Source organism: Serinus canaria, chromosome 2 (assembly GCF_022539315.1).
Source record: "Serinus canaria isolate serCan28SL12 chromosome 2, serCan2020, whole genome shotgun sequence".
Classification (NCBI taxonomy): Eukaryota; Metazoa; Chordata; class Aves; order Passeriformes; family Fringillidae; genus Serinus; species Serinus canaria.
The window spans coordinates 118,658,670-118,671,481 of record NC_066315.1 but is presented as its reverse complement, the minus strand read 5'-3'; the positions used below and the strand labels follow the sequence as shown (position 1 = coordinate 118,671,481).

The 12,812-nt window shown below is 48.9% G+C and overlaps 1 protein-coding gene across 1 annotated transcript; it reads left to right on the top strand.

Moving 5' to 3' along the window:
* Positions 1 to 4,807: 4,807 nt before the first annotated feature.
* Positions 4,808 to 11,785, top strand: PRDM14 (PR/SET domain 14). The gene is given in 7 exon segments (XM_050971029.1): positions 4,808 to 5,045; positions 5,136 to 5,420; positions 5,588 to 5,904; positions 6,082 to 6,352; positions 7,880 to 8,082; positions 9,343 to 9,444; positions 11,558 to 11,785. Coding segments are annotated over 7 exon segments (1,644 nt in total).
* Positions 11,786 to 12,812: the final 1,027 nt, after the last annotated feature.

The following is a 12,812-nucleotide window of genomic DNA, read 5'->3' as shown; positions in this document are numbered from 1 at the left end:
TGATGGTGGCTGAAACAGAACATTCTGCCTGAAAGGGTGAAATCTGACAGCTGTACCCTGGAGTGTGACCAGAATGTGGTGGAGTGCTCAAGGGACAATTGTGTGAGTGCTCATGTTTGGTGCATCCAGCTGCACCAGCCAGCAGGTAAAGGACCTGAAAAGCTCATTGTGAGGGCTGGGACTGTGGTCAGGGATACTGGGCAGGCAGACGGGCTGTGCCCAGAGCAAGGTCACCCATGAACCAGTGTTCGTGAACCTAGAGAGGGAGGGCATGATGTGCTTTCATCAGTGAACACAGAGCTCTACTAGTTAAAGAAGAGGTGGAAACAGCTGTGTTTGTCTTACACGGGTACCACGAGTGGGTGCAGTTGAGGTTAGCGCCTTGTTCATGGCAATCCACGTGACTGACCATGTCTGTCCTCTCTATGCATCCTGTGTCTGTGTGTCTCTGGCATTTGTGCTCAGCTTTGCTGCTGGGTGAACCTGCAAACCATGGCTGCTGTCGTTAGACAAATGCTGCCATCGTTCTTACGCACAAGGGAGGGTGGGCAGGAAAACCCAGAGTCAGCCGCTGTGATTGTCAGGAGCACAAGAGGTCACTATGTCCAAGGATGCTCAGATAACTCCCTGCTCCAGTGGGAAGAATGCTCTGTTACTTCTCCAACCCCAAGGAGCTGGAACCCTTCTGTGGATCATTAAAAGATTCTGGCTTTAAGAACAGCAGCAGTTTGGGTGCAGGGGACAGGCCAAGTGACAGTTTGAGTGCCATCCAGTTGGTGTTTCCCCCACCTCCCCTGAAATTAGGCACTAAAGGCAGAAACACTCCATGATGAAAGGGTGGCTCTGTGCAAAGAAAGGAGCTGAGAGAGCATTCAGACCTTTCTTCCACCACACAGCCAGAGGTAAAGCTCATTCACACAGCAGCAGGAACATGTCAGTTCCTACTGAATGTGCTCTAAACTACTCAACCACCACTCACTTAGACTTCATTTAAGAATTAAGAAGGTAGCAAAGACTGGGGAAACTGAGACACTCCCCCAGTCCCATACAATTGCTGGGGAGGTGAAGCTGTTCCAGCTTCTGTGATGTGCCCAGGAATTTCTCCCTAGGAGATATTCCTTCAAAGACAGAGGAGGAAACAGGGGAAAACTCTCTAATTGCTTGAAAAATGTCTCCTATCCAAGTTTCGGGCTATACTTCACTTTATCACTTCTTTCTACAACTACTCAGGATGCTGAAAGGTCCCACAGTGATCCTGATTGGAGTAGTTTATTCAGCTCCCTGCAAACTGTTGGCAAAGTGTCTTTAAAACACAAGAACAACAGATATTCCTGCCTTTGCTTGTGTGTTCACTCAGTGGCCTACTCCAACAAAGGGAAGAGGATTGCATCTCTATGACAGAATTGGTTTGATCCAAATTTTAGATGGCTTCCCCACCTCTTTCTCGTGCATATATTTTTCAGGTAATTGTCTATTCTCAGTGTACTTGGAATGAGTTGAGAGCAATTAATTACTTTTGTGAAGTCACAGAGCAAATGGTAACACCATTAAAATGCTGCTGTATCTAAAGATACAGCTAGTACAGGAAAAGGAAAGATGAATCACCTTAATTTTGTTTTCCCCTTTTTTTAATAGTCCACCAGCAGATTCAGTTGCTCTTCTGCTACCTATCCTCTTCCATAGCCATAGCAATAAACTGTTTCTGCTCTGACCTCATCTAAATTGCAATTCAGGTTATTTCCGTGACAGCATCTGGTGCCATTGCTGGGATTCCCATGTCCATGCTGCAGCTGAGTATCAGTGTAGGTGCTGGTGCACAGGGAGCCCACGTGTGGGAGGATGAGCATCAGGGAGTGCTGTGGCACTGTAGTCTTTGGGGGATTACAGGGATGCTCACAGGTGTAACTTGTGTGTTTGGGAATGTGTAGGAGGCAGGCTGCTTTAACCCTGGAGAAAGGGAGACGCAGAGTGGATGTAAGATTGATGAACTCACTCATGTCCAAACTGAGAGGTGACTGAATGCTATGCAAGCAGCCTGCAGGGATGTCCCTTGGTGCTTGTTTTAATTATGCATCCCCCACCTCAATGCAAGGAAGGAATACACTCTAAAATCCTGCAGCAGGGAAGGGAGGCTAATAGACTTCTCTGATTACTTTGTAATAAGACATGAAATCAGGGAAGGGAGGCCCTCTAGGCTGGGGCTGTCCACAGTACTGACTGGACTGCTGGGGGTGCATCTGCAAGGCTGCCCTTCTGCTTCACCCACGTCTCTCCCCGAGGTCATGACTTGTTTAATGCACACTAAATGCCTTTAACCTCTTAGAGGATGTTAAAGCATCTAAAGATTAATCTGCAGTATAGTGGCAATGGTGCTTCAAGGCCTTTTCCTCCCCTGGACTCTGTGTCATCAGGCTTCTAGAAAAAGGAAACCTTTTGTTTCTGGTTGTGTCTACAATTTAATTAATGATGTGACTTTTAAAATTTCATGTTGTACTTATTTGACTTCATTTCTCCTGAATCTCTAATGTGAGCATGTCTCCCCTAGTCCCTCTCCCTCTTCCTTTGCTGTGATACCTGGACACAGCATTGTCAAAAGATTTCAGATTCACTGGCAACACTTAAATTCTAAATATAACTCCAACTTTTCTGTGCAATCAGAGCTCAAAGACTTATTCCTGTAAATCAGGTTAATGCTGGTACTACTTTTATGCTACTGATGCATCAATAAAGTTGTGCTGAAATGCCTGGCTGAAACTGTTTCCTAAAGCACTATAGCATCAATTCTGTTTTACAAATAACAGAGGTGTGGAACAAAGCAGAGAAAATTAGAAAATAAAATTAAAACTGAAAAGACAACTGAAAAATCAGGCCATTTAAGCTAAGGGACTATCTCAAACAAGTTTTATAAGGCTGCATTCCTTGCTTTGTCCATAAGACTTGTGCATATTCGCTTCCCTGGTGTATTTAATACTGTTGTCTTGCAGAGGCTGGGATGGAGAAGAAGGTTGTAGGTAGGAGAATCAGTCCAATACATTTAACGCAGACTATAGAAATGTTTCTGCTCAACTTTGGGGCAGAGATGTGTTAGACTGGCTGTGGAAGGGATCTTGGCAGCTGAGGGAGACTGGATCAGCTCTGTCTCTCTCCACTGGGGTTGTGTGCTCGTGTTTGCTAAGTGTTTATGTCTTGAGTGAAAAAATAAAGGGAGAATGTAAATGAAAGACTGTAGTAAGTAGGAATTGCAGTGCCAGAAGGAATGAGGGCTGAACACCCTCGTTGCCCCGGGCAGCCAGTGATTCTTTCTCAAACTCTCTATTTCAGAGCGCTTAATTCAGGCCAGATAAGAAATCAGGATTGAAAGGATGGCTTCACCTCTGGTCAAGTGCAGGCAGTTACTGTGTCTGGAGCTGAGATTTCTCTGTCTGGGGCTACTTCAAGTGCTTCCTAATGCATCCCTTCTTTGGGATGGAGAAAATATTTTACATGGGATCACATGGAGCTATACTAATTAATTTTTATAGCACAACAATTATAACTACTGAAATGGCATTTAAAATTCCAGGAGCTAAGCCTGGCTATGTTCCCCACTCCAGCTGTGTCTGTGTGCAACTTGGCTCATGCTCTGCTGTGTCCCAGGAAGCCCTATGCTGCCTCTCTCTGAAAGTGCCCCCTGGGTGCAAGTCCCCAAGGTCTCCACAGTGCAGCAGAGCCCATCCTGTCCCTTCCCTCCATGCCTGCATGTGCAGTGTCACCCAGGCTGGAAAGAGCTACTGGAGAGGGAGCTCTGCAGTAACATGCTGCATGGGGTTTTGTCCTGGACTGAAGATTTCTCCATCCCTCTGCACCACCGGGGATGACACTCTGCAAAGTGAACAGCTGGGCTCCCAGGATTCTCCAGCCCCTTCCAAGCCCCTTTTTCATTGCAATTTTGCCATGTATCCACCTGGAAGGAAGGCAGGAGAAAACCCTATAAATATGTGGGATGAAACCATAGACAGGGGGATCACCCAGCACCTCTGCAAGAGGCAAGGGTCAGGTGTCTTCCTCTGGTCCCATCTGGTCAGGTTAGCAAGGAAACCCCAGCAAGAGCCCAGTGTCTGCTAAGCACCTAAGAGGAAGCCCCAGGCTGGAGTAAAAGCACCTCAGCTGTGCCTGTGAAGCCTGCAGTGACTGTGCTGCTCCTGTATGTCCAGGTCACTGGAGTTTCAGCGGTGTTTTCTGCCTTTCCGTATTTAAACCACAGCCCTGCAGCCCCCGAAGACACTGTGTGGGACCCGTGTTCCCGCGGAACCCTGACCTCCGGCAGCAGCCGGTGCTCCGTGGGGAACAGCGTTCCGCACTGCAGCCTCCTGCCCTGGGCAGAGGCAGAGCCCACGAGGCTGCGGCCGGGCCAGGGCCTGGAGGGGCGGAGGGCAGAGCCGGCGGCGGGGAAGGTGGGTCCGGGAAGCCGGACCACCCACCCACCCCCCTCCCCTACCCCGACGTGGGGAGGGGCGGCCGGGCCGCTCCGTGAGTAGCCGTGGCTCCGCCCCGGGGTAGCGGTGCAGGTCGGGGCAGCACCCCCGCCCGCCCCCGGGGCTGTGTGACCCCCAGGGCGGCCGCTGCCTCCCGTGCCCACCCTCCCCGCCCCGCTCCTCGGGCCGATATAGCCGCGGGGGGCGGGCAGGGGCCGGGCCGCTCGCCCCGACGGCGAAGGGCAGCGCCCGTACCTCCGTCCCGCCCTGCAGAGGGACCCCGCTCCGGCAGCACCCAGGTGTCTGCCCCCCTTCTTCCCGGCCCGGCTCTTCCCGGCCCGGCTCTTCCCGACATGGCTCTGTCTCTGGCCGGCGAGTCGGTCCCCGGAGACGGCGGGGACTCGCTCGGGATAAGCCCCGCCGGCCTCGCCTCCTACTACCCCTCTTTCCTCCCACCCGCCCATTACTTCGAGACTGCTCCCGACTTCTTCCAGCCCCTGAAACCCCTGGGCGACCTGGTTTCCTCCTCTCCTCCTCTGCCTCCATTCACCTTCAGCAGGGTCCCCTCTTTTCTGAGCCAGCCGCCCCCTCTGCCCACCGACCCTTTCTCCAGCCTTCCTTTGCCCGTCTACGCCAGGCTGCCGGCCCCCTTCCCTCCCAGCGAGGGCTCGGCCCTCAGGACGGGGGCCCCGGGGTCGCTCTCTCCGCCCTACCCGAGCCCCCCGCACAGGGCTGCCCGCAGCCCGGGGGCAGACGGGGCGGCGGGGCAGAGCTACAGGTACCACTTCACCGAGGAGGAGCTCAACGCCGTGCTGTATGGGGCACTCCGGAGCAGCCAGCCCGCCGGGAACCTCCACGCCATCTCGGGGCTCCGGGTGTCCCCCGCCAGCTCGGGTAAGGGGGTATTTGACGGCGGCGAGCGGGGCACAGGGTGACCCTGGGCGGCAGGTCGCTCCTTGCAGCCAGGTGTGCGGGAGGGTTCGGGACAGTCCCAAAAAGGGTGCAGGCAGCCAGGCTTCAAGGGGCATCGCCGGGGGCACCTCGGACTTTCCCGGTGGTTTTCTTGCGTTACGAGCCCACACCTGGAAAGAGTCGGGGGGTGATTCGGGCTGCGGCCTTTGTCGGAGAGGTAGGACCCGTGCTGAAGAAGGGGTTCCTCTTCTGCAGGCGCTGCGGACTCCGCCGCCCCGCTGCTCGACCGGGACTCGCTGCAGCTGCCCGAAGGTAGGTGTCCCGGAGCGCCCGCTCCGCGCCCGCCCGCCCGGCCGCGCTCAGCCCCCTGTCCCCCGCAGGGCTGTCGGTGCTGCGGGTGGCCTACGGGGACGTGTCTCAGCTCGGAGTCTTCTGTACGGACCCCATCCCGAAAGGAGTCCGCTTCGGCCCTTTCCAAGGCAAAGTGGTCAACACGAGCGAGATCAAGACTTACGACGACAACTCGCTGATGTGGGAGGTAGCGGAGGCACCGTCGGGCTCACCCCGCGCTCCCAACGCGGGGCCGGGGCGAGGTTTTTGGCTTCCCCTCGACCGTAGCCTGCAAGAGGGGCTCGGCCCAGTGTGGGTGGTGGGACTGGTGACATTGGGACGTGTACGGAAGGTCAAGCCTGATCCTTTTTTCTCTGCTTGCCAGATCTTTGAATGCGGTGGCCTGAGCCACTTTATCGATGGGAAGGGTGCCGCTGGCAACTGGATGTCCCTGGTGAACTGTGCCAGGTTCCCCGAGGAGCAGAATTTGACGGCCATCCAGTGCCAAGGACAAATCTTCTACGAGACCTGCAAGGAAATCTTCCCTAACCAGGAGCTGCTGGTGTGGTACGGCGATTGCTACGTGCAATTTCTGGGCATCCCCATCAGCTTGAAGGGCATGGCAGAGGGGAAGAAACCCCCGCAGCACCCCGAAGGTGAGCCTGCCAGCAACCCCTTGAGCGACACTGCCCCTTTTTCCCACGGACGTGTGCCTGGCCTGGATTAGATTCACTCGAGGGGAGGTAAAGAAACACAAGCACCACCTTTGTCCAGCCGTTTTACTTTAAAGGCTTTCCAGACCCTGCGATGAGGCGGTGCTGGGTGGCCCCGCAGCCCCGGTCCCTCGGGTCTGTCCGCCCATCCTTCCAGGGAGCCGATCCCCGGCCACCCCTTCCAGCGGCATCCAGCACCCCGAAGCAGCAGCTTCCCCTCGGCACCGGGAATCCGGTGGTTTGCATCGAGGGCTGCCGGCAGCGCGGAGCAAGAGGCTCCTCTTTCTTCTGCCGTCAGCCCGCTCCCAGTCCGCGGTTCCTCGGGGAGTTTGAAGTGTTGTTTGGTCTGACAATTGTAAAACATCTGGTGGTCCTGGGCTGAGCTTGCCCCGCAGCGCCGTTGTGCAGGGTCCCGTTTTGGGAGGAGATGGGCTTTTCGGGGTTATTCCACTTTTGGTCCTATTTTCATCTCAGGATTGCACACCTGACTTTCATATAATGAACGCTCTCAGTAAATGAGGCAGGCTGAAGTCGTTCCGATCCTCTAATGCCAGTATTTGTTTGCAAGAGAAATGTCAAATGCACTTACGCCAGGGTGAGAGGAGAGGGAGGGTAGTTCTACCTGTTATGTACAGAAAGTATGATCTTACAAGCAAAACTTATGTATGGACAAAACTGATTTGTGCCAGTGCGGGAAAAGCTGCAGCAGGGAAGGGATGGGTCAGCCTGCTGTGGCAGAAAGAGAGAGAAGCAAATTTGCATGAAAATTTGGCATGGAAAATTTTGTACCTGTTATCTTGAAGTGTCTAATTCAGACAGATGCTAAATTGTTCATTTCATCTTAAGGCTTAATCTAAAACTACTTTTACTAAAGACAGAAAAGAATGTATAAACGCCTGAAAATTTTCTGGTGTTTTTTCCTAAATTCAGTGGTAAAAGATGAATTGAATTTTTTTAAAAAGTCAAATAAATATGTTATTTTGTTCAATAGTTATTTGAAAACGATAGTAAAGGTGTGGTGGTTTTTTGTTTTTTTTTTTTCCTTTTGGAATGGTGGGTAAAATTTGCAGACAATTCTTGATAAGAAGTATCTCACAATGGTTGCATACAGGGAGAAGTTTTTATGTGGAACTCTGAGTTATTTCTTCACACGTTTTCTTGCTATTAATGGATATACAAGGATGAAATTCTGGTTTTGGTGAAGTTAGTAGCTAAATCGAATAATTTTAGTAGACTGTGGGCTCTCGTTTGTTCCCCTCCTTTTAAAAGGCAAGGGGAGCCCTGCGAACACTCAGGAGACGCCGCACATATTTTGTTAATAATATTGCCAGCATCAATTTACAGTCGTTGCCCTCTCAGAGACTTAAAATTCCCCGTAGGGGTCCCAGCTCTGACTAGGATGCAGATTTGATCTGAATCCCTTTTGCCGTGGTGTAACGGAGAGGTGGCACTTTCCCTTCTGCTGTACAGAAGCCGGGGAGAGCTTCAAGTGTGAGCGCTGCGGCAAAGTTTTTGCCTACAAGTACTACCGGGACAAACACCTCAAGTACACCCGCTGCGTGGACCAGGGGGACCGCAAATTTCCTTGTCACCTTTGTGACCGATCCTTTGAAAAAAGAGACAGGCTGAGGATCCATATTCTCCACGTTCACGAAAAGCACAGACCTCACAAGGTGAGCCTGCTCCCGGGTCTCTCCGCAGTCACTGGCTCTTCTGAGGGTACTTAATAATAAGTCTCTTTTTTTGGTCCAGATAAGATGCTGATAACGTTCCTCCTCCTCCAGTTCCTCTGGCACTTTCCTGATGGGACTGCTCAGGAAGAGCTTGTCATATGCAGCAAAGCTTAGTTAAAGAAATTTAATGGGTTTAGGTTGAGAAAATAAAACCCACAGTTTTAGTTTAAAAAGATACAAAATTTCTCCTGGGCTTTTTGGATGATTGTGTATGAGTATTACTTCTTTTCTCACACAGTGTGATGTTAACTTGTGTTTAAAGGTGCTTGGCTTGTCCTCGATCAGGGGAGAGATGTCTCATGTCTATTTCCCACACTCCACCGTTCGGTCTGAGAACCGACCGCAGCTTTATCTGTGTCTGTTGGACCAAAGAGGGCTTAAAAGTTTTACATTCAGCGTGAAGCAGATTTTCAGTGGATGAAAACAAATCTTTAAAATGCTTTACTCATCTCCACCAAACACCTTGCTTCTAGCACCAGTTTTCTTAGGAGTACTGGGAATGGAAAATCAAACTTTTTCTAAAAGCTTAGGAAGGGCAAATTCTAGTGCTTGAAATAGCTCAGTAAAATCAGTCCTCAAAATTCTCCAAATTTATTTTATAGATCATCTTACAATGTCTATTTTTTTCAGAAAAAAAAATTGTAACTAAAATGGCACTATTACAATGTCAGAATATCTGCATGGAATTCGTAACAGATAAAAATACTCCATTAAATATGAGGTATTAAATACCATGTAATTTCTTTTCCTTTCTCTTGCCTTGGTAAATTTAAGATTATTTTATTCTTTAAATGGTTTATCTTTTAGGGGAAAATTAAAACTGGGGCTTGATTTATATATATTTGAAGGTGATTTTACAGAAATTTTCAGATTTTTATTACTGAAAATCAATAATCTGTTCTGTAAAATAACCATTTTTATTGAAACAATTTTAACACAAATTATTTGAAATTTTGCATGGTTTCAATATATATATGTACATATGCAGGTAAATTTGTTTTTAAAACCAGACTAAACTTCTGGATATTTCAATTTATTGCAGCTTAAAATTACTATTATGTTTACACATGAATACATAAATACATATGTATATCTAGGTTATACATAAGAAATGTGTACATCATCCACATACTTAATTTTCCCCTTTAATTATGCTGTTACATGCTTCCTTTTAACTTTATTCCTTTTTTTTCCCCCCAGTGCTCTGTGTGTGGGAAGAGCTTTTCTCAATCCTCCAGCCTGAACAAACACATGAGGGTTCACTCTGGGGAGCGCCCCTACAAATGTGTCTACTGCAACAAGGTAAGGCAAAGCCCTGCCCCATCCTTCCCTCTGCTGTGCTTTGTTTCTTCTGTTTTCTTCCAAGAAAATGATTTTTATTGAACTGGTAACCAGATGAGTGGCTGTATATTCTGGGCAGTTGTGAGGTATGGTGACAGGACTGGATGAGACTGAAGAAACAGGGTCTGGTCTCCATCTGATATGGAATTTGTGGTTCATACCAGCTCAGTGATCTGCTGCAGAAATAAGGTGTCTAGGGAAGCTTGAGAGCATTTCAAATACCATCCAAAGCATGCAGCTATATCCAGTATCCCACTTCTTCATCAGATAGGTAATTTTTGGTGTTATTGACACTGCTTCTGGACTGCAATAAACTGATTTGGTGTATAAACTGAATCTGCACAACATGAATTTGTGCATGCTTACCCTGAAGTATCAAGGTTGTTGATGGGCAGACGGCCATGGAGGTTTCACTTAAAAAAGAGCACAAGGAGAACCATACAGCCCTGATCAAAGATGTACTCTGCTCTCACTGCCCATCACACTAGGGATGATTCAGGTGAGCTCTCCCTGTGAAAGTGCTGGCAGCTCTCGCAGCAGATAGCATGTGGATGCACAGGCTGCTGGAGGATGAATATTGGTAGGGTTCCCAGTGCTGTGGAGTGTCCCCAGATGCAGAAGTCCCATCAGCAGTGGTAACCTGCTCCTGATTTTGTAGAGAGAGAAATTTTGTGTATGACAGGACATTTCAGCACAAAGCTGAAATGTCCTGCTGAAGTGCACTTAGAGGAAACCCCTTTTGGCTATTTCTTTGTCCTCCCATGATAGTCCTGAACATACTTTTTCTCAGACATCAAGATGAAATCTCATCCTTAATCTTCTGATCACAAGAGGAGGTGGCAAAACTTTATAAGTTGCTCTGTAAAGAGATCTCTAGGGACAGTTGACCAGTCCTCCAGCCAGTTCTGGTTGGACTGTTGTGGATTGGATCAGATTAAACTGTTAGTCCTCAGGATGCAGCTATCCTAGAACATAGCCATAATTTCTGAGGCTGGAAAACCAGGGTCTGTTTTAATGAATCCTCACTGGCTCCTCCTATATGATTATGATTCTTTTCCTTTTCTACCTCTAACAGCAGCTTTGCTTTTCCAGCTCCTTTGCTGGAAATCATTGGTCACTTATTTCAGGAACATTGTGAGATTAAAGGAACAGTGCTGGGTCAGCATCACCATTCTCTCCCCAAAATATATTTTTTCCCTTGATATACACTTCTAAGGACTTATGCATAGGAGTCTGTGATTGTTTTGTGCTCTAAGGTTCCTAGTGAAACCTTAGAGCACAAGGTTTCACTAGGAACCTTAGAATATTGCTATTTGCCATGGAAATTTTGAAGTATTGCTATTTGCCATGGAAACTTACTAGAGTATTTATTTTGTGTGGTCTGCAAATAGTGAAGGGTCTGAAATTGTCTCTCTTTGGATAAGAAAAAACGGGGAAAACATGGGCAACTTTACAACATTCCTGCTCAAATATTAATGAGAGAGTTTTATCCCTAGATGGAGAAGTCTTTATGACTTTGCTACTCAAAAGTGTTAGTGGTGGGGGAACAGGCTGGAAACTCTGCCTGCAGATAGAGAAGAGCATGATGGAGCAGGGAGAATGAACCTGTAAATTATGTATGGTGGACTGCATAGATGAATTTTAGCAGCTGAATCCCAAGACAGTCAAATGGTTTAACTTTTAAAACAAAAACTGTAAGAAATGCATGTATTATGTTTCCCACACATAAGTGAGCTTCAAAGCTAATTAGGGTAGTATTGACTTCTTCCCTCTGACATAGAAGATATTTACTGGTATCTTTGGTCAGAAATCTTTCTCTGAACTTCATCTATCTCCATGGACTCAGGCACATCTGCATAGCAACAGCTGTTGCCTTCTGATTCCTCCTCGCTGGGAGTTTTCATTATTTTTTCCTCTTACCTGAGGAGTGGAAACGTGAGCTATTTCAGGGCTTAATTTTCAGGGTAACATGCTTCTGATGGGGTCTGGGTTAGCTGAAGGTGGGGATTGCACATGTGAAAAAGCAAATTACTTGAACCTCCTTTCCTGCCCTTGATGATCCCTGCCCTTGCAGGCATTCACAGCGTCCAGCATCCTGCGCACTCACATCCGGCAGCACTCGGGGGAGAAGCCCTTCAAGTGCAAGCACTGCGGCAAAGCCTTCGCCTCGCACGCGGCCCACGACAGCCACGTGCGCCGCACGCACAGCAAGGACAAGGGCTGCACGTGCTCCGTGTGCGGCCAGCACTTCCCCCAGCAGGAGGATTACAGCTGCCACATGAAGATTCACGCTGCTCCTTAGTCAGGAGCCCCAGGGAGGCGTCCCGGACCAGCTGATTGTGTGTACCAGTCTGTGTGTATCTGTTTGTGCGTGGCTGTGCGCACAGCGCAGGAGGGGACAGCTGCAGTGGCTCTGGGGGTGGGTCTGGTCTCTGGACCCGGGGCACATGACTGAGCACAGGGAACAGGGTACACCCTGATGCCACTCTCCTTCTCCTCCCATGCTGTAATCTCTAAAAGCAGGAAGGAATTCTACCTCCCAAAACCCCTTTGTGCACAAATATCACTGTGAGGGATGTTTCTGCAGTGGCTGTGGACTGCCTGGTACAACCAAAGCTTGTGTAAGGGATGTTTTCATCAGGTGTGTTTCTCAAAGCTTATTTAACCTGTTTGTGTTGTTTGGACAGATGACCACAGATACATGGTCTACTTACCCTTAACCTGTCTTTTAGTGATGTTCTATTTAAATGTGAACTTCCTCAGAGATACTGGCTGCTGGACCAATGAAGAGCTATTTTAAATCATTTAGCTGCTGGGAGGTCCAGGACTGTGAGAGCAACTCTTCCAGAGGATGCTGGAGGCTGGTTAGCCCAGAGGGAGAGAAGTGGGGTGTGGTAAGATATATACAGGCCTGATATCCCAGCTAGCAGTGATAGTGGAGGTTGGTTTTGTCTTCTCAAGAGTTTGGAGGACCAAACATGGTGATATTCCTGAGCATCAGTGAGCCATAACCCTATGGATAATGAGCAGTCAAGTGGCCTCCCAGAGGTGTTTCATTGTAGACTCCGAGCAGGCCAGGGGCAAGCACAATCCCAGCAGTGGGCTCTTCTCTATCAGTGTAAAATCCTAACTAGGAGGCTTAACAAAAAGACTTTGCTGAAGGACTGATGAGGATAGGGAGTGCTGTAATTGGTATAGAAGTTTTAATTATCACTGAGTGACCACCACACCTGGCAGGAGGCTGTGCAGAAGGCTGTGCATATGAGAGTGCTCACTGTGCCAGTGGGACTGTGTGTTGCGTCTAGGAGGAATAATGGAAGTGATTTTTG